This window comes from Centruroides sculpturatus, unplaced genomic scaffold (assembly GCF_000671375.1).
Source record: "Centruroides sculpturatus isolate CEXI.00-Female unplaced genomic scaffold, Cexi_2.0 scaffold318, whole genome shotgun sequence".
In the NCBI taxonomy this organism is placed as follows: Eukaryota; Metazoa; Arthropoda; class Arachnida; order Scorpiones; family Buthidae; genus Centruroides; species Centruroides sculpturatus.
The window spans coordinates 417678-440082 of record NW_019384658.1 but is presented as its reverse complement, the minus strand read 5'-3'; the positions used below and the strand labels follow the sequence as shown (position 1 = coordinate 440082).

The 22405-nt window shown below is 29.3% G+C and overlaps 1 protein-coding gene across 1 annotated transcript in view; it reads left to right on the top strand.

Annotated features, from left to right (window-relative positions):
- LOC111626485 (unconventional myosin-Ib-like) overlaps window positions 1-22405 on the top strand; it is a 472422-nt gene that overhangs the window by 156335 nt on the left and 293682 nt on the right. Inside the window, exon 7 of the mRNA XM_023369864.1 lies at window positions 16857-16920. Within this exon, the coding sequence (XP_023225632.1) occupies window positions 16857-16920 (64 nt within the window). The remainder of the gene's footprint in view (window positions 1-16856; window positions 16921-22405) is intronic.

Genomic DNA, 22405 nt, shown 5'->3' with positions numbered 1-22405 from the left:
GCAACTGCATTGCCTCTGAGAGGATTCATAGACAGTATTTTGGAAATACAAGTTTGATAGAGATTCTGGGCCATAGGCTAAATCTTGACAATCTACTGGACTTTCTAAAAGTCACTAATATGTATAGANTAACAAATGCTGATAAAGCAAAACAAACAATAGTCTTGACTAAATATAATTATAATAATATAATATTAGAGATCTTAAAGAAAGGAAATTATTACTTGAAGATAACCCTATGAATAGTCTAAAAAACATGTTACAAAGCTTATATATAATTTTTCAAAACTTAATTACATAGATAATAACACTACTAAAGATATTAAACGTTTTGGTAATAGAATTCTGAAAATAAGTTTTAGAGAAAAACACACCAAAATCTTGTTGCATATCGTCTTTTGATAGATATTCAAAAGTATTTGCTATATAACCTTGAAATAGTGATAAAAAAAGAGTTAAATAAATTATCTGTCTTTGAGTATAGTATCACAAACACTGACCAATTCTTAAAAAACATGAAAGCTATTGTTATGAAGGAAAACTATAGGATGGCATCACTAGATGTTAACAATATGTATCCCTCAATAAATTTAGAATTAATTTTAAATTTACTATCCTATGTGAAGAGCCCAGATTGGGTTAACCAATTAGTTAAATTACTGTTAAATAATAACTTTTTTGAATTTCAAGGTAAATATTACCAACAATTGGAAGGTATTCCAATGGGATCCTGCATAGGTCCTAGATTGGCACAGTTGTGTTTGATCATAATTGATAAAGAAATCAATAAAATCTATATATGCTTTTGATTTGTTGGCAGATTCAACTGTAAACAAATTTTAAATTGAATTTGAGGATTAAATCTTGACAATTAACAACTTTTAAATTTAGCATTGATTGAAAAAAAAATTAAATTTACATTTAAAATATTTCTTTAATAATTTAGCTTTTATTTTATTTTACAGATCTCTTAGAGAAGGTATGTACAATGCATTTTTTTTCTCACATTATGTTTAAATAAATTTTCAAAAAAATTACTAATACAATGAAATACTAATTAATTTTTAAAAATACAGTTAATTTAGCAGAAAGTTATATCTAAAATCAAATTGATTAATTAAAATTATGATGTTTTTATGAATTTTACTGTATATTTATGATAATTAATATTATCATATTTCTTATATATAAATAATAATATGATAACATTAATTATAACGTGTAGTTTTCTAATAATCATTTGTATAATACAATGTGTTTTTATTAGTGTTGCAACGAATAGTATATGCGGCCAGGAGCATGGCTGAATACCTAATATTTGGCCAGGAGCATGGTCGAATAGCCGAATATGTGGCCAAACTATTCGGCTTGATTAATGCATGCACGAAAATTGGCACACAAACTGCATTATGGCAAGGACCCTGCTCTCTATTGGCCCATTGTCACTGCGCTTCGCCAGTCACGTTAATTTTTGACAGTTGTAGTGGACAGACAAGAGTGTCATGGCAGTATGTGATAAATGATGATATCAAATGTGGATAACAATGAAATGACCTACATGTGTAAATAACGGAAAAGAACGGAGAATGACCACAAAGTGAAAATGTGAAAATAAATATGAAGTTGAGTTGATAACATAATCGAACAAGTCAAGGCAGCTTATTGGCACAAAATTTGCGGCTGTCAATGCCAAACAATTGTTGTCATAGACTTCAGAAAGCTAAATGCTTGTAATGAAAGTTACGCTTAACGTGCATGGGCGAAAGCCTGGGGTCATTTGGGCTACTAAGCTGTCTCGAATCTGTGAAATCATAACTGTGACTTATTTTGACATCCTATGTGTCTCTTTTCTCCATTATCACCAGACTATGAGTCATGTAATTGTAAAATGGGAAATCTGCGATGGAAAAGTGACAAATCGAAAGTATCGTGAGCACATATTATGATGTATGCATAGGCATACGTGGACTAGAGCGATAGAGGAAAGAGAAAGGGAAGAGCAAAGATGAGTGCTTAAAAAGGATAGTCAGGGTCAGACCCTCAGATGTGCAACGATTCTTGAATGGATAGGTGTGTACTGTATGTGTGCTGATCTTTGTAATTGTAAATTGTGAATACATGTGACTAATATTATTTTCTTTTTTATTTTGTGCATGTTATAAGTTATAAATAAATATAAACAAACAACACTAACCGGATAACATTAAATCTAAATAGCAAAATGATTAATTTACTGTGTTTTTGTTATTTCTTACTCTGTTTTTAGGTATTCGGTATTTGGTCAAATACCGAAAAATAGGCCGAATACTGAATAGTAACCAAATATTCGTTACATCACTAGTTTTTATGTTTATAAATTTTATTTTTTTTATTATTATTATTTAAGTAAAGTATTAAGTGTTACATATAAGACCTTATTTATTGTAAAGTCTTAACTGTAATTACACTTTACAATTAAGTCTGTTATATTTTTGATAAAATACATTAAAACTCTGCATTAATATGAGGTAGATTTGTGGTCCCATGGATGAGGATAGGTATTTCAATGTTATTGAGTTCAGTTAATATGTAATATGAAGCGTGTTTTGGTTCCATTAATTCAATGATAGTTATATTATGTCATTTAATACAAAGCAGACTGGTTTGTGTGATTTGGGGCTGAGAGCGAAGTGGAAACATTTATGACCAGGAGCATGTTTTTTTACTTTAACTTTGGCCACAGTGCTTATGACATCAGTATTATCATTGTCATTGGCAATGAAGATATATGCCACACCAATGATATTCACTCCAACTCAAAAAATTGTTCTCTCTTATAGTTAGTGCTTTTTTATGTTCTGACAAGACTGAACAATTTGTTAAGACAGTTGATTTGTACATTGGAAACTAAAAGTTAATAAGATTGGTAGAATTTTGATTAAAAATTTGTAGTTTTGTGAAATAATTCTTATATTGTTTTAATAATTATTTGCTGAAATTCAAGCAAATAAGTTATTTTTAAATTTGCAAAGTTTTTCATATTTAGCTTGTGGATTTCATTTTGTGATTTGATCAATCTGTTATTTCCAGTAGCTTTAACTGTCATACTACCAACTCTAACCAATGTCAAAAAATGAGTATTGATTCATTTTTCAAGCCACTGTATCTCAAAAATGAGTATTGATTCATTTTTCAAGCCACTGTATCTCAAAAATGTATATGTTCAGAGTAACTGAGAAGTTTATTTTTAAACATATCTAAACAAGACAAAAATATTGGAGAAAATTTGGTTTTTTCCATTTAACAGTGTGACTGCTGATTTTTGTGAAGTTTGCTTAATACAAATTTCATTAATACAAAGTACCAATTTTTAAGTTTTTTCAACTTTGTATTAATGGGGTTTGACTGCATAAATATCAGAAATATAAAAAAAAAAGATGGTATACTTTTTCTTTCTATGATCTATCTATCAATAACAGAAAGACTTCATTTTCAAATACTATCCTCATTGGAATAATTCCGTCAATATTAAAACTTCAGGACACCAAAATACTATTTTTGGGAGCTGTTTGATGTGCTAAAATTCAATTCTGTAAAGAAACTCACTGTTATGTATTACATACAAACTCCAAGGCAATATCATTGCCTTGGGGTTTGTATGCATTGGCAACACTATTGCCTTGAGATATGGGGGTATAAAAAATGGCTAAGAAAGGAACCCTCGTCCTTTCTCTGGCCAGTGTCTTATGTAAAGGAGAAGTGCAATACAGACAATTATAAGGAGTCACAGACTTGTTCTTTTTTATAGCAGTTAAGACATAATACCTACATTATTATTTACTGAGATTTTGAAGGAGGTAGTTCATATAATTCTTTATACATTTATGTTTTTATCATAGTTGATCAATATAATTATTGCTATTGCTCATATTCATCTTACACTTTTATAGATATTTTTATATATTACAGATAACCCCTGTATAACACAGGAGTTATGTTCCAAAAAATTGCCGTGTTATACAAATCTGTGTTATACGAAACAAAGAACTAATGTGAAAAGGGGGTTAAGTTCCAAAAATTAAAAAACATGCTGTTAAATCCTTATTTAGATTGGATTTATTATTCATTTTTTTCATAGGTAAAAGTACTTATTTATTATTTAAGTAAATATTTTACCAGAGGATTATTCATCCTATTTGATGATCTCAGCATGAGCACCATCAACTGGTAACAGTTTCTGGGTGCGTTCGTTAATAGCGGTCGCACTGCAATGAGAGTGCGCTGCTATTTGTAGGCATTTTGAATGATGGTGAAAGAAAGATGGAGGTGCCCGCACTATCGATAGTATTATGGTGGAGGAATCTATAATTCTAAAATGAGCTTTTAGAGACCAAAAAAAGGGTCCCAATTGTAAAATTCAACCATTAAATGGATTATTTGTTGAAAGAGCATTCAAAGTAGCCACAAAAACAATTAGAATGCTCACACAGAGTTACGGTAGGTATAAAAGAAGTAAGGTATAAAAGAACGCATCCCTTATTACATTTCATGTTGTATGAGGGTTTTACCCAATTCCCAAACCGTGCTAGAGTGAACCTGTGCTATAAAAGCACCATGTTATACGGGGATGTTCCCTACTCTTGAACCATGTTAGAGTGAATCCGTGCTATAGAAGTGCTGTGTTATACGGGGTTACCTGTATTTATTTTTCACTAGAATGAAATTGCAGGTATCCCTTGCTTAACATGGGATACCTGTTAAGCCTGTTAATGTGCAAAATTAATTGCAGCAATCCTTTTATATACTTGGCAGACGTTTTAATTTATGCAGCTTTACCAGCTGTCTTTATTTAACATAGATATATTTTGATTAATGTGATTTTGACATATGTGGTAGGATTGAGGGATTAATGAACCATGTTAATCAAGGAATACCTATATTCTCATATCACATTTAATCTCTATGTATTCATCATGTACTGTACAATACATAATCAACTTAAAATTTGCAATATTATCCTGCATGTGAGATTCTTTGTTCTATGCATATGATTTGATTTTTATATAATAATAACTGAATGTTATTGACAGTTAATGTTATCTGTCATCTTCAAGTGAAACTAATTAAACAGAATGTTGCACAGCAGAAAAAACCATAAATAACCAATAAATACTTAATCACAGATGAAACGACTATTGGTTTCAATCTCTTAAAAATCTAGAGAACTAATGTAATCAGAATGTTGCAATTTGGAGCAGAAACAAATTTGAAAAATTGAATACACAATGACATACTCATAAAATTTTTATTTTAAAAGAATGACTATATAACAAAATAAATAAAAATGTTAATTAATAAATAAGAAAATTAATTAATTAATAAGAAAATAAATATTTATGTACAAGCACTTTAATTTAAGAAGTTTATAAAATGCTTTTCCTTGACCTGGGTGTTCTAAAATGGAGTTGTTACAAGGCCTGTTATAGGCTATACATAAAGTCTCCCATATGTGAAACAATTTCTGATTATTACATGAACATAGGAGCTGCATTTCTTCCCAAATAGGTACAAGTGTAGAGGAAGAGGCTAGTCTAGATAATTGTGTTATCTGCCTAATATGCAATACAGGTATACCGCGACTTACGTCATTTCGAGTCACGTTGTTCCCGATTATACGTTGTTTGTCAAAAAAGTATATGGAAAAATAAAAATCAAGTTTAAGTCATTTTATTTGACTTTACGTCTGTCTGCCACAAATATTGAAGTCGCAATATCACTAGAAAAACATTTAAAGCACATAAAATCATATTAAAATACTATATATACATTTACAAGTATGTACTGTATTTACCAGTGGTGTGCTGTCATTGGAAGCAGTGGATGCACTGATTCCCTTGTATTTTCTAAAAAATAAATGCATATTAATTTTAATTACAATCGACTACCCCTATAACACTGTTGATTTTTCCATTTTATATGAATTCTATGTTGTATGAGTCACTTAGATTTTACAAATACGTGTGCCAAGCTGTGAATGGCTCACATATTTGTAAAATCTAAGTAACTTGTACGACATGGAATTCATATAAAATGGAAAAATCAACAGTGTTATAGGGGGGTCGACTGTATATGAAAATAATCGCACAATATTTTATTATAACCGCATTATGTATCTTATTACAAATTTCTATACTACACGTGAAAAAAAATAAGATTGCTATTGTATATTCGAATATTAGTGGCAGAATGGAAGCGCTGTATTGTCAGCATCCAAAAAGCTAGATTTGCGCATGCGCTTTACAGAGCACCAACCTCACCCGGTTTAGCTGGTGTAAGCCTAGGACCTTGGGTGGATGCTACACGTATCCACATCCAATTCTATCCAGGACCGGTTCTAAGCTGTTAGCCACTTGCCTGCTAGATATTTGGCTGCCCTAGCCTGATTACGTGAATCACGAGTAGATTTATAACTTAACCCAATCAATAAGAATTTACTGGTATGTTTTTATGATAGTTCTGTATAGTTGACAGGAGTTTTAAAAAAATCCATTAAAATATTTGATATTTTTATTCCACTCTCCGATTTTATATTATTCACGGATTTTAATGTTAAAGCAGTGATATTACGATTTTGTATATCCCATCTTTAAGGGGATGTAGAAAAAAACATGTACAATTCTTGTATAATGTTAAAAAATTAACTGTTACTTTGACAACATCATTTACAACTAAATTTAATGAATGAGAGAGATGCACGAGGTAATGAAAAAGCTCTAGAATTTATTTTCCTTAAATTTATGATGTATGTATCTGTTTATCATAAAAATTTGTCTTTCCACTTTTTTTCCCAAGACTAGAAATATTCGAGTACAAAGTAACTGGTTTCGACTTATTTCTACTTAAGAAGAAGTTAAATAATTAAGAGATTAGGGAAGTGGAGACACAAATAAAACCCTGCTGAAAGAACCGGAATTTTACTGAAACAAAAGCTTAACCGAGTACAGTGTGGACTGATTTCTTCATAATATTAGATGTAATAAAGACAGAAATTTTTCCAGTTCAATAAAAGTAACTAAAAGTCGTAAATTTTGGAAATTTCTGTGGACACCTGGTCTTAAAACAAATTAGTTAAAAAACAAATGACTTTTAAGTTTAACAAATTTAGATTTTAACAGCTATGGTGAGAAACATTTAAAATTTACAATAACCCTGTCACGTCCTTTGAAATATACTAGTGATGAGACAAAAGAGGCATTTGACATTAACAGGTATCGGCACCCTCGGGATTTGGCAAGCATGCATGCACTGCACACCTACCAAGACCGTCTCTGATTCTATCCACGAGCCACTGGTAGGGAGCAATTTTAACTAGATGGATTGTTTTAATATTTAAAAAGTAAAGACTATTTTATGTTATTTTTATGTACNCATTGTTGCTGTGTGATTTACACTGACTCAGTTAGTGCACTTCAAGCTTTGATCTCATGTGAACCTAGTTCTCACTCCATAGTAATTAAAATCTGTAAACTGTTTTGCCATCTTACTGCAAGTAATTTCTCTGTAAAATTTTGTTGGGTCCCAGGCCACGTGGGTATAAGAGGGAATGAACAAGCTGACACAGCTGCAAAGTCAGCAAGTCTTTTAGAGCATACAATGCCTATTGAAAGAGGTGACTTAAAGCTGGTTGTTAAAAAACAACTAGCAGAGAAATGTCAAAACATGTGGAATGCACAAGTCCACAATAAACTACATGAGAACAAACCTTTGGTAGAAAATTGGACATGTAACTTAATGTATGAAAGGAGATCTGAGGTTATCCTACCTGTTTGAGAATTGGACATACTTGGTTGACTCAATACCTTTTGAAGCATGATGACCAGCCAGTGTGCTAATATTGCAACTGTACCATAAGTGTTAAGCATATACTGTGCAACTGCATTGCCTCTGAGAGGATTCATAGACAGTATTTTGGAAATACAAGTTTGATAGAGATTCTGGGCCATAGGCTAAATCTTGACAATCTACTGGACTTTCTAAAAGTCACTAATATGTATAGAGAGATTTAACTATTTATTTACCTATACTTTTATATATATTGTTGTCTGTTTATCTTAATTGTTGTATATACTTGTTATTGTTTTTTGTTGTTATTTTATATTTTATATTGTATATATATATTAAGTTAGACAGATAAATTGTGTGGCATGGCACAGCTTGGCCTATGTGGCCCTTGTGCCATAAAACACCAACAAACCATTATCTTTTCATTCACCAACAAATCCATTATCTAAATAAATCTTTCTAGAATTGCAGGATTATTAAAATTATCTTTTGTCTTCTCATGTGCATATCCACTGCTATAATCTTTGCAGCATGTGCTAAATATGTAATACTTTCAAATAAGCTATTCTGTACGTGTTTAATTTTATATAATCACTTATCAGTAGTGTACCAATTAGTTTGTATCATCTGTGGATAATACACTACATTTATTCAAGTACTGCGGTGTCACTACTATTGTTCAACTGTATATTAGTTTTTACCATTGTATACTGTATATTCAATGTTTCTCACACCATTACTGTATTTTTTATAGCTTTATACATTTATGTAAATTTTATCTGTATTCCTATTTGTATTTTTGTTTATTAATAAAGACGATGCAGGCACCCATGGTTCACATACATCAATCTTCACTTTCAATCTTTCCTATCTACTTTCCCTCCCTAAAAACTATCTCTTCCTTTTCTTACTTCTACTTCACAACTACTACTTTCATAGAGGTAAAGTCAGTTTCTAAACAGAAAACCTCTCTACTCCTTTTAATGAAAAATGAAATGAAATATCTGTATCTGTGGGTACCTGTTTAAAAATTGTATGTATAATATGAAGATCATAAATGTGCAAAATTATTTTAAAATATGATTAGTAAATATTTTTCCTACAATTTAATCTGTTTTGTAATTTTTAGTTGAAAATGTTTTCTAATGAATTATCATTTTAAATTTTTCGAAGATTAGTTTGCAAACAAAAATTTTTAATTAGCTAAATAAATCTTTCTAGAATTGCAGGATTATTAAAATTAGTTACAAATTAATAAGCTAATTAAAACATATTAAAAAGAAAATTTATTATTTTCCATTAATAAATTTGTTACAGAAATATAAACTTATTAAATTGTTCTTTTAAGAAGTTCAACATCACCTTAACACCAGGGGGTGAAATCAACACTATAACTGGAACCTGTTACTGGTGTTCCTCGTGAAAAACACAGTCTATCACAAATGTTTTCAAACTTTTGAATAGTTCTTCCTCAGGTAAAATCTGATGCAACGCTTCAAAATAGAACGTAAATATTTGAAAAGTAAATCGAATGTTCCTATGATTAAAAAATGAGAATTATTTTTAATTTTTTGAACTAAGTTTTAGGACTAGTTCATTAATACCTTCAGAGTGAGAGGGGTAATTGTGAGGGGTTTAAAAAGAAAAACACCAAACTTCAAAAGAAAATTTTTAATCCATATTAGATTATTAGGCAGTCTCTCAAATTATAATTTTTCTGAAAAAGTGTTTTAAAAATTTAATTATGTTGATTGATATTATATTAGGGACTCTAATATCTTGATCTGATCCCTTTCTAACAAAGGGAACCCAGGAGATTCTCATCACTGATTTCAACAAAATTTTGTGGACATGTAGTATTTACTTGTACTTAAACTCTACCAAAGCTGAGGACCTACTATTCAGGCAATCTGAAGAAAATTACAATTAAAGTTTTTTTAGAACTATTAATAATACAGAAGTGCCATTCATGCTTTCATGGCTTGGCATGATTAGTTTAGGTGTTGTGTGAAGAGTGTTAATAGGTGTGTTCGATCCTGTATGAGAAATTTTTTCTTTCATTTATAATAGTTAAGGTGATGCTTTTCATTCAACACCTTAACTAATCATGCCACACCATGAACATGTGAATGGCACTTTTGCATAGGTATTAATAGTTCTAGAAAAACTTTAATTGTAATTTTCTCGAGAATGCCTAACTAGCGGGTCCTGTGGCTTTGGTAGAGTAAATACTATACATCCACAAAATTTTGTCAAAATTGATGATGACAACCTCCTTGGTTCCCCTTGTAAGTGTTCTACAATGCTTGTCACCATATTGAATTTTTATAATAATTCTTTACATAAGCAATTAATATTAGTCTTAAAATTGTCATTTAGAATATTTTTTAAAGTAAAAATGTAAAAATACGGTAGAGCATCGTTTATCCGAATCAATTGGGGACTGGGGTGGTTCGGATAACTTATTTTTTGGATAACGAATCACGTACCAAAAAAAATATTAATTTATCCCATGTTGAAATTTCTCTCCGTTGCGTGTCGCTTCGCGTTGAATTTTCGTCGATGTTAAGCCTAACGAAGACTATTGTATCGTTAAAAATTATTTTTTATTTTGTACAAACAAGATAAATTTATTGAAAAATATAAAAACAATAAAAAATTATACTTCAGATGTTAATTTAGTATCAAAAACGTAAAATATTTGAGTAGCCGGAGAAATAGCCGAAGATTGCAGCGCCTCAGCACTAGCGAAAATTTAAATTTGTCGACTGGAATGCTTTCGGATAACAGACATTTCGGATAACCAGCTTTCGGATAAACGACGCTCTACTGTAATATGTAAAAATTTTAATAGTTAAAGTAGTCATGGAATTTTAAAATTATAATTCAGAACTCAGTAAAGGAAGTAAGCGTTTGTATTAATTGTCAGAAAATGAAAATAAAAAATACAGTGTGTGATCTACGTAGAAGTCTGACATGTGCAGTTAAATGGTTGTGTTTCTAAAGCATCAAAATTTGAAATGCAAATTGTTCCAGAGGACAGTTTTTGTTCTTAGTTTTAAAACTGATTTTTATCCTGAGGAAGGGCATTTAAAACAAATGAAAACGTTTGAAAAATTAAAATTCACACTGCATTTAAAGGTATGAGTGGCTATTTTTGTAGGCTATGATGAATGCAGTTTTACTGAATAGTTTAATTGGGCTGCAATTTCAAAAAAATTGTAGACCTATAAATTCCCACTGTCATTTGTCCATCTGTCTTTCCTTAATCTCAAGAACAGAGTAAGGTAGATGAAATCCAAGACCAGATATCTTAGGGGCAGGAGGTCCCAATTAACTATATATGAACTTCTGATGCAAACTGGAAATCACTTTAGCGAGGTTGAGGCCAAAGTTTTAAATGCAAAAATGTGTACATCAGATGTTCAGCATCGCTTTCCTCTAAGCCTAAAAGTTTGACAATGGTGTTTGGAATGTCGAGCATGATTCCACTGACTATCCAAACACCATTGTCAAACTTCTAGGCTTACAGGAAAGTGGCACTAAATGTCTGACGTACATGTTTTCATGTTTAAAACCTCAACCTTGCTATTATTTCAAATCAAAACTTTTCCTCTGAAAGCAATTAATAGATGACTGGCACGACTCTATTGTTAAAGGAAAAGTATGATGTACAGGGGCAAGACACTACTAATAATTTGAGGTTATTATATTTTAAATATAATAAATTAAAAATTGCAATTGCAGCCTGGCATTGTGATGATGTTGCGATAAATAATTTTTCACATTTTTTTTTTTCCATTTAAACCAAAGTCCCAATTTATAAATATGTGACTCCAAATTTACATGTGCATTCCTTTTGGGTTTTGGACATAATACAAATAGCTGTTGGTGCTACGAGCAGAATCTCTTGTGAGATATTGAAAAAATTATCCTAAGAAAAATTTTTCTACTGTTTATCTTATGAAATCAATAACACTATTATAACAACATTATACTTTGTTCATCATATATTATGGGATATTTTAAAATACAGCAGGTGATCAGTTAACGAACATAATCTGTTCCAAGACTTTGTTTGCTATCCGAATTGTTCGTTAACTGATTATCAATTTACTATAGGTTTTTATGGGAATTTGATTAATTCGTTCTGGAGACCCCTAAAAATAAAAATTATATTCTTTTTTACTACATTTATTTATATGTAATAATAAAAATACATATATATACAGTCTTGCATTTTTATTAGTCATGTTCTTTTCCATTCATGGGGGTTAAAGAATCTGTCCAAGGCTTTCTCTCTTCAGGATTTTTTGGAAGTAATCAATAGCATTGTAATTGTAGAGATCCCCAAGCCTATTTACCTCATTCTGGTTTTGATGCCATTTGGATGACCATTGTTCTGACATCCTCCCACTTCTTCAAAAGATCTTTAATAGCTTTAGTGGCATGACCAAAATCTGTATGTGGCACATTTCGATGCTAGGCAGAATTGGTCTTGGTTGCATCCTACCTTGTCCGTGGTGTCCACATTGACCTTGACCATGTGTTCTGTGTCCTTTGTTCGTCGGCAAACATTAACTGAGAAACTGATCCAGGCGACTAATTTACTTTATTTGATTCTGCCATACGATATTTACAATACTATCGAGATATAATACAAGTCCAAGATCAGCACAGCTCCCAACTCCAAAAGGTTAACTAACGTAAAGTGAAAAGCTGTCTCTCTTCATCAGAGTACAGGAGCAAAGTGAGGACAGAGGATGAAGGTCACGCAGTGGCACCCTCTGCCCTACATTGCAGATGTCAGCATTGGTCTTCTTTTGTCTTCTTCTTTTTTAGAAGAAAACACAAATTGCTGAATTTCATGGTGTTCTTCATTTAAGAGTTCTTGGAGTTCTTCTGTCGTCACATCAGTAAAACAGAAACTCATAGAACAATTCCATTATGAGCTCTTCAATGCTCTTTATTTTTCAGATGTGATTTTTATTAGTCCTTTAGCTGCTTGAGACTTCTTGATATATCTTTCATAGCTAAGATTGTCTACTGTAGACCTGTTCAAGCCATACTGCCTAACAACATCAGATATCATCTGTCCACTTTCTACCTTGGCTATTATTGGTTTCTACAGTGAGCACAGTTCTTCACACTCCACTCTTTTTAGACTCCATAATATTATTAGTTTCTTTTTTAAATAAAAAGTTCAGAAAAGCACTTACAAAAATTCAGAGAACAGAAATCAACTAGTGCACAAAAAATTATTTAAATGCAAGGCTTGAATGCAATTCAAAATTTGGTATTAAAGTGTTAACAAATGGGCTGATTGGTATGTTATGCAAGTTATGCTACAGCATGAAAACAAAGCTTAGAAAAAAATATTTATGATTCAATATAGAAATTGAATAGAATAAAATATTATCTACCTTTCTCTCAGCAATTGCAATTAATTATAACAACACACCTGAATTTTTGTCGAGCATAAAATTATTTTATTTCAAACATTTTCAACCTCTTTATTACAGGCCATCCTCAGACATACAATTATTGTTCCAAAATAGAACATAATGTTTTTCGAACAAGTTTCATTTTTAAAATTTAAAGATTTAGAGTAATTGTGTATATGAAAAACACAATTACTCTAAATAGAATAAAATATATTTAAAGACCTACATCCTAATTCAGCTAAAGTGTCAGTCAAAATTATAAACTTTTCAGTTTAATCATTCAATATTAATATACAATGATTATTATTTTTTATATTAAAACCAGAATATACAATATACTGTATATTCTCTTTGTTGAAAATGTTGTATAAAAATTTAATTATAAAAAGTCATATGCAATCACATTCAGATTTTTATGATTAAGTTTTTTGTTAAAAAACTGTCTTGATAATTTATTTTAAATGTCTAATGAAAAGCTTTTAATGTATTTGTAAATTACTTTTTCCTGTTTACAATACATAATGTTTTAAAATTATATAAATTTCTATTTTATATATTTATTTTTTAATTTTTATATCCTATCGTTTAAAAAAATTTTTTAGAATGATATTTATGTGAAAAAATTGAAATGTTAAATTTAAACCCTTCAACCTCAGTTTATTCAGAAAGTATTGTAAACATTAATTTTTAATAATGTTCTTGAATTTTGATCAAAATATTTCCTCAATAAACTTCATTTGTTATCTTCTATGTAGCAGTGAAATTAATACAAAGTTTGGAATTTTTTCTTTTTCTTCCTACATTATGAAAATTTATGTTTGTTTAATTTAAAATAAAAAATTATTAGTATAAAGTGTATTTAGGATTTGTCAGTAAGTACTAGTAGTAATAATCAGAAGTAATAATGAAATATTTAATAATGAGAAAAACTGATAGTTTTTTCAAATCACAGTTTAAATTTGTTTTCTTCACAAAGATTTATGTGTAAAAAAATTAAAACAAACTCGTAGAACAATTCCGTGCTTATGAACAGATGTATGAATAAAATAATGTATGAATAAATTACTATATTCTGAGAATTAGAATTTCTTAGATTTTGAATTATATCAGATAAATTAAAAATAATTTACTTCACAAAATCTGGTATACTAGCTGATAAATACGTAGATTTAGTATATGTCTTTTCAATCCGTATGGTTAACAAACGGTAGACTTTCTTTCAGCTCTGAGGTTAAGTATTCCTTTATTGTAAATTACATATGCATTTTAGGCTTGTATGAGCCCCTCCCCAACCATTTGAGAATTTACACTGAAGAGGGGCTCATACAAGCCTGAAATGCACATGTAATTTACAATAAAGGAATACTTAACCTCAAAGCTGAAAGAAAGTCTACCGTTTGTTAACCATACAGATTGAAAAGACATATACTATATCTACTATATCTAAAAATAATTTATTTTGATATGCCCTAAATTTGGCTAATTTTTCCAGACTTATCACACCTTGTAGGTCAAGTGATGAAACGGAGTCAGAGATCAGGTCCAAAAAATATATGCTTTTATTAACATTGGAAATGCATTATGGACTCTACATTCTCTCATTAGTCCAGCCAGTTTCCATAGATAATTAAAATTACATAAAACAAAGTTAATTGTCAAGTACATAATATTTAAATAATTATCAAACATGTAAATTGTACCTATAAGCAGTAAATTCTGGTATATATATAAAGATAATATGACAACCTGCTCTTAATGACAGTTGTTACCATGAAAATGCACATATACCTATTTAATTTAAATATATTTATAAAAATTTTAACAAAAAATTCCTTACAAATAATTTTAGCTTACACTTATATGATTTACTTCTGAATTAACTGATTGAAGAAGAAAAGTCCAGCTGGTTTTTTAATGCACAAGTATAAAGTTTAATTATACATAGTACTAATTAACAGTATTACAGGTAAAATGATGATTCTGTTTTCAATGGAATCATTTAACCGACAACTGCTTTCCTATTTTAACATTAGACATATTAACCAAAAAATTTTTAACAAACTTAATCTTAACCAACAATTATATAATTTTCTTATCTCTTTAAATAATAGATGTTTAGAGGAAAAAGAAAACCAGTGGTAACACACAAGTAAAAAAGAGTTCACAAAAGAGTTAAAAGTACAGTTGATTAAAAGATTCAATTAAAATTTTCTTAAAATTTAAATTATTAATTCAATTCAATAATATCTTTATTTAAATAGGCTAAATCCTGTTACATAAGGGTGTTTATATTATTAAAACCCAATAATTGTACATATAATGTATTAAACAAGTTACAATAATTATAAATGACAGTTGTCTTTTGTCTATTAATATCAATATAAGCACAGATTCGTTAATTATTAAACTTGAATACAAAACCAGAAAATAAGATACCTTATTAATTTGTTACAAAAAATTTTTTTGCATAATTATACAAATTATATATTAGACTATAGTACAATTAGCGATATGGAAAAAAAAGATACATGGAATTTTTGTTGATTATAAGTTCTAACTTGCTGAGATTTTATCATTCTTGTATATCATAAGCCTCTTTACAAGTACAGAACATGTGTAATTTAGAAAGAATCTCACCACATTTATGACATGAAAGCTTAGAAAATTGATATATAATATTATCAATAACAAGTTGAAAGGCCCAATGCAGGCTTTGGGGCATACTAAATTACAAATAAAAATAATAATATACTGAGTATTATACTGTAAAAATATAAAATAAATATAAAATAATTTATATTGTTAATTTAAATTAATTTAAATAATAGTTAGGAGTGCCCCTAGTGGCCATTTTTGGCATACCATGACAGAAAATGCCCAGTTTTTCAGCTTTATATACTGTAGTAGATTATCATTTCTCTGTTCAATTTTAGTTGAGCAAAGAATTTTTTTACATTAAATGATAAATTTGTATGCATATATCAGTTAATAGATGGGTATTTCAAAATGGATTTATGTAAATCACTAATGTCCTGAGATAAAATTTAAATTATTAATCAATCATGGTATTTTTGGGGTAACAATTGTTAAGAGCAGGATCATCATATTATCTTCATGTATATGCCAGAATTTTCTGCTTATAGGTACAGTTTACCTGTCTGATAATTATTTAAATATTATGTAATTGACAATTAACTAAAATTACATAATACAGACAAAGTTATCTATGTGAACTGGTTGGACTGATATGGCACGGTAGAGTCTGAAATGTATTTCCAATGTTAATAAAAGCGTATATTTTTTGGACCTGATCTCTGACTCCATTTTCATCACTTAATCTACAAGGTGTGATAAGTCTGGAAAAATTAGCCAGATTTAGACCACATCAAGATATATTAATCACAATCAAGAAGTAAAACTATTTGGAAATAAAAATAATTTATTTTGTTTTTTTCATTTAAATTTTAATTCAAAAAACTGCAATAGATTAAATTACATTTTCTAAATGAGAAAGTTTTATTTAAAATTATATTGCAAATAATTCAGTTCATATTTTATATTGTAAACTAATAAATTATATTTGAAAATTAGGGCAAGTATATAGATATTGAATTCGACTTTAAAGGGGATCCAATTGGTGGAATTATAACAAACTGTAAGTATACTAAACAGTTTAACAAATTGTTTCTAAATGTTAATTTTTAATTTAATTTCTGAGTAAATTCAATTATTATTTATTAGATACAAATTGTATAGTAGTTTAGAAATATTAATTAACTTAAAAATTTCAAACGAGTGTCAATAATCTTACCAAAATTAATAGGATACTAACAGGCACCTGTTGAAATCAATGGTTTATTCAATTAATTAAAATACAATGAGCTCATTTAAAATTTGGGGTTCTACACAAAAATCATTATTATAGCAAGTGTTTTCAGTGTCTGTCTGTGGGTGATTGGCTTTATCCATTCTTCAATACCACAAAGCTTTCAATTTTACATCTGGGTCACAGGGTGGCACTAAGCAATTGCTGCTGCATGAACATTGACAAAATTAATTTATCTAAAATTTTTTAATTGTTTTTTTAGTGTTGAAAAGTACATGCGTTTATTTTACTAATACATACTTTTTTAATTACAGATTCTAAAACATTAAAACAGTTCAGTTCCAAAATAAAAGTGATTCTTAATTTTATTTTATTATTTAAATAGATAGTATGTGTTAAAAATAATACAAAAAATTTTAATTAATGCATAATTAGCAAAAAAAAAAAAATAGGCAACAATTCAGAGTAGGAAGTGAGGAAAGGGTTTTTCTAATGGTTAAAAAAAAAAAAAGCTAAATTGCCAGAAGGCATATGAGTGCATATCAGTACACTTAACATTGTACATTTCCCACTCTGCCACATCTGTACCATTGCTTTTTTCTCAAATCTCTCTTTGGCAGGATCATCTACAGAGCAAGAGCTTTATTTTGATACCTAAACTATGTTTGTATCATCAATCATTCTCTCAAATGAAGCTGGACAGTATTTGAGACTTACCAAATTAATATATATATATTAATTAAAATTATAATTCCTATCAACCATTATAAAATTTCAATATAGTTAAGAATAAATTTAAAAAATATATATTTTTACCTAAATAAGAAATAAACCATAGTGAAATAGAGTTTAAGGTGTCAAATGTTATGAGTAAGCATAAAATTGCTTGAGGTAACAAACTATACAGGGACACACAATTAAGATATACAGGCTAAAAGCCTGTATAACTTAATTGTGTGTAAAAATGCAATCAAGTACAAATGTAAAACGTTGACTCTTTAAACTTTGACAAGGAGTCAACATTTGATACCTTAAACATTATTAGCCACAGGCCTAGTTTGTTTCCATTTACATAAAACTTTATCAGCACTTTTTTTTGTTATTATTATGTTGGATTTAATGGGTTATACTTGGTTGACAGAGAAAGTGAATTCATTCCCAGACCCTAAACAATATACATTTTGATAAACTTATTACACATAATGCAAAATAAAAATAACACAATTAAATGTCCTAATAATAAATTAAAACATGAAAACAATAAATAAAATATGTAAATAATGTATAATAAAATGAAAATTGCATTTACTGATCATCAACTTTGGTATCCTAAACATGTCTGCCAAATTCACCAAATATGTACTGTTTTCATGCTTTGTGATAAGATCCTTTTTCATCTCAATCATCAATATTAAAATCTTCCTCTCAGACTTTGTTGCTTTCACACATTTCTCAGATGACATGGTTAATAAGTAAAGGCTATACTGGATTCAACAGAAAGTTTTTGCTTATTTTTAACAAATGAAAGATGTAGCACATCTTGTATAACTCCAGCAATATATTTAATTAACCAAATATGTTTATGACCTACTTCCATAGGCCTTCTTCAGTTCAAACATCAAACTTAAATGAAAAAAGAATAAAAAGAACATTCAAAAAACTTATTAAATGCAATTGAGATAATTTTATTGATTTAGAGCATTCTTCCCAATCTTTTTAATTAAAAATTATTTCCATTGCATTTAATATGTTTTTTGAATGTTCTTTCTATTATTATTTTTCATTTAAGTTTGATGTTTCAACTGAAGAAGGCCTATGGAAGTAGGACAAAAATGTTTTTGATTAATTAAATATATTTCTGGAATTATACAAGGTGTATTGCTTCTTTTGTTTAGTTATTTTTCTAATTTAGTCAAATTATATTTTTAACAGCTGTCCTTACTTAGCATAGATGTGCAATTTAGTTATAACAGTTGTAAAATTTAGCATGGGATATTGTAAATGCAATGAATCTACTTCTTACCATGCAGATGCATTACCATTTACACTATATTGATCTCTGTCCTAACTATAGGGCTTAAGGATGTTTATATTTGTATATATACAACATGCCAGGTAAAGCAATAACTGGCTGAGTCATTAAGTCATTCTCAGTTGACTCTGTGAGTGACCAGAATAATTATATTTAAATTAATAGTTTTGGAAATAGAGATTGGACAGAGGTTTGGGTAGCATGACTGGCAACATATTTACATGTTAAGTGGCATTTGCAGGTTTGAGTCCCACTTTGGCCAATTCTATTCTTCCAGAATGTTGTAAATTAACTTTAATTATTAAATTTGATAAGAGATGGACCTTCCTCCTACCCAGTGGTGATATTCGAAATATTTAACAAAGGGTTCGCTAACAGAAAATTTTTCCTTAACAATTTTTTTTTCGCTCAAATGGTGCATTAGCAACATTAGCGCATAAAACTGACCTTAAGATACCCATATAAATAAAAAAGATGTGTTCGCAAAATTAAGTCAATTAAAATTTAACATTGTTTATGCCAGAACTATATTTTTTTTTATAAATAATAAAAAAGAGTGTTCAAAATGATTTATTTTGTACATATTTTAATATTTTTCATTCAAAATATTTTATAAACATAAAAATTGGCTTTTTTTTAATCAGAAAAAGTCATAGGGAAAGCAGTTAAACAAGAAAAACTTTTCTAAATCATTTATTTTATCGTTAGGTATTATTATAATAATAGACAGATGTCATCGTCTCTCGAAATACAATATCTTTCTTATTTCGCTGTTGATAGCCCGACACGTGCTCCGCAGCCATCTTGTATTTTCTCGCGCGCGTGGGATTGTGGGATCTCTCTTATGACTGGATCTAGTTTCGAGAACTCTCTCGAGTCGATCGCGATTGAACCTCGTTTTAGTCGAGATTGAAACGGTCGATGGAGGTTGCACTAGGCGAACAGGGTATAAGGCTCTAGTTTAGTAGTGTTACAGAGTATAATACGTATATTTTAATATATTTTTTAAAAGAAACAAAATCACTGAGAAATGTTACGTGTGTTTAACAACGGGTTCGGAAAACTTTGAAAATGTTAACAACGGGTTCGGCCGAACCTGTGCGAACCCGCTGAATATCACCACTGCTCCTACCTCTAGGCCAAATTACTTGACATTTAACAAATAATAGTATCAGTAATATTGCCCAATCTAATTCAGCAATCAGTTGGTTTTAATATACAGTACTGTATTTACTTGCATGTAAGATAAGGTTTTTATTCATTTTTCACTGCTTCAAAAACCTAGGTCATCCTATATGTGTGAGCAAAAGGTTTTTTTTGTTTTTTCAATAAATTTTGTAAACTGTGTATTTGCATTTTTTACCAGATTCTCATCTGCTGGTGTTCAAAAACAAAAGTATTTTATCTGGGTTATTTGAATTGTTCTTGTGTATTGTCAGGAGTAAAGATGAATAGCAATGGGAAAAGCAAAGTTTTTGAATTGAATTCCAAAATTATATGAGAACACAATATAAGTTTTAATTCTTTCCCATGTGAAAACAGATGATTATTTGGAAATCAGAATTCAGAGAAAATCATAAGAGTAATCGACGAAGAGTGAATGCAACTGTTAAGAATTGGCAAAAAAAATTTCCCAATTTTCCAGCTTTACATGAACAAATTATGTCAATTTTACAAGATTTTTCTTTGAAGGTTAAAATGCCAGTAATTTTTGTTGGATAATGTGTGTATTTACATGTATTTGATATTTTATTTGTGATTAAATGAAATAAAATTAGAATTGTATTAATAAATCTAATTTTAATAATAATAAATGACGCTTTTAGTCCATGACTATAAATTAGATAGAGTTAGATAACCCAATAAATAGGATTTAACAATTTGGAGAGCTTATCACACCAAGGCCAACAGAAAGAAGGACCAGAACTTTACAAAAAAGTTAGTCTTTAATAATTGCATTTCAAATTTAGGTAAGGATGCATTTTGGGTACAAGGACCCCTCATCAGCTTACAAACACATGGTAACAACATAATAATTATAACACCAATAGTTAACCAATATAAAGGAATATCTAATATATACAGTGCACTGTATTTACAATTTTTAATGTAACCCATATACCAAAAACTTAAAACTATCGAGTATAAAATTTTTAATACAATGACAATGTGATATATCATATTATTTGGGACCTGTAAATGTCTTATTTTCTCCTACATTTTCCAAATTCTGGTAGACGGTTTCACTATTAATAATAAATATTGTTAATTATATTAAAAACCAAAAGAGAGAGAAACTAACAATGAACTTACTATTATTAAAATGATTGGTTTCCAGACTTTAAACAAAAACAAATACACCTGATCCATAAGACTGTGTGAAGTCAACTGCCTTGTTACAATTCATTTTACAATGTGATGTGACTAGACTCCCACATCTGTTCAGCATCTGTTTCAAGGTTATGTAAAAACAATGTCAATCCACCCATTGTGTAGCTTCAGTCCCACATTGTTATTAATTCTAATGTCTTCCTGTATTTTCAGAATTTCTAGGTGTTCCTGTAGTCTTCTTTTTAACTGATTTTCTGTCAGAATACTCTTGATACTATCTTTTAAAATTTCACAACCTTCAGTATTACAATGATGATGATATCAAATTGCTTTTAATGGCATGTATATGTTCTTTAACCCTTTGGGGAACGCACCTTTCAGGATCTCACGAGAGGGCGCATCGCAGCAATTGCACCGCATATGTAATATTACTTGATTTAAGTCAATAATTAATTATCGTTTTGAAAATATGATTCAGATATACCAGAAAACTATTTTTACGGCATTTTAATGCACAAATTGTTTATAAAATATTTAGATAATAAAAATAGTCACTATATATTCATGAGATGTTCACTTTCACACATGGCACATATAATCACCATATTCCGATTCTTCTTGCAAATATTTCTACTCATTTCTGACAAATTGATTTTTTCCTATTGTTTTTGAGTATGCCACAAATAAAACAAATTCTAGGTTTTTGCCGCTACTTTGGATTGCTCTTTGTTTCCCTTATATTTTTGAAAAATATAAACTAATATAAATTTAAAAATTTATAGAAACTTACAATAGTGTTAATTTAATATATTTATTTAATAAACTTGCAAATATTGACTTACTTTATTAAAAAAATTAAACACATATATATAAACGTATACTGATATTTTAGTTACATGACAGGGCGCGTAGCGGCAGTTACAACGCAAATTAGGTACGACTTGATTCAAA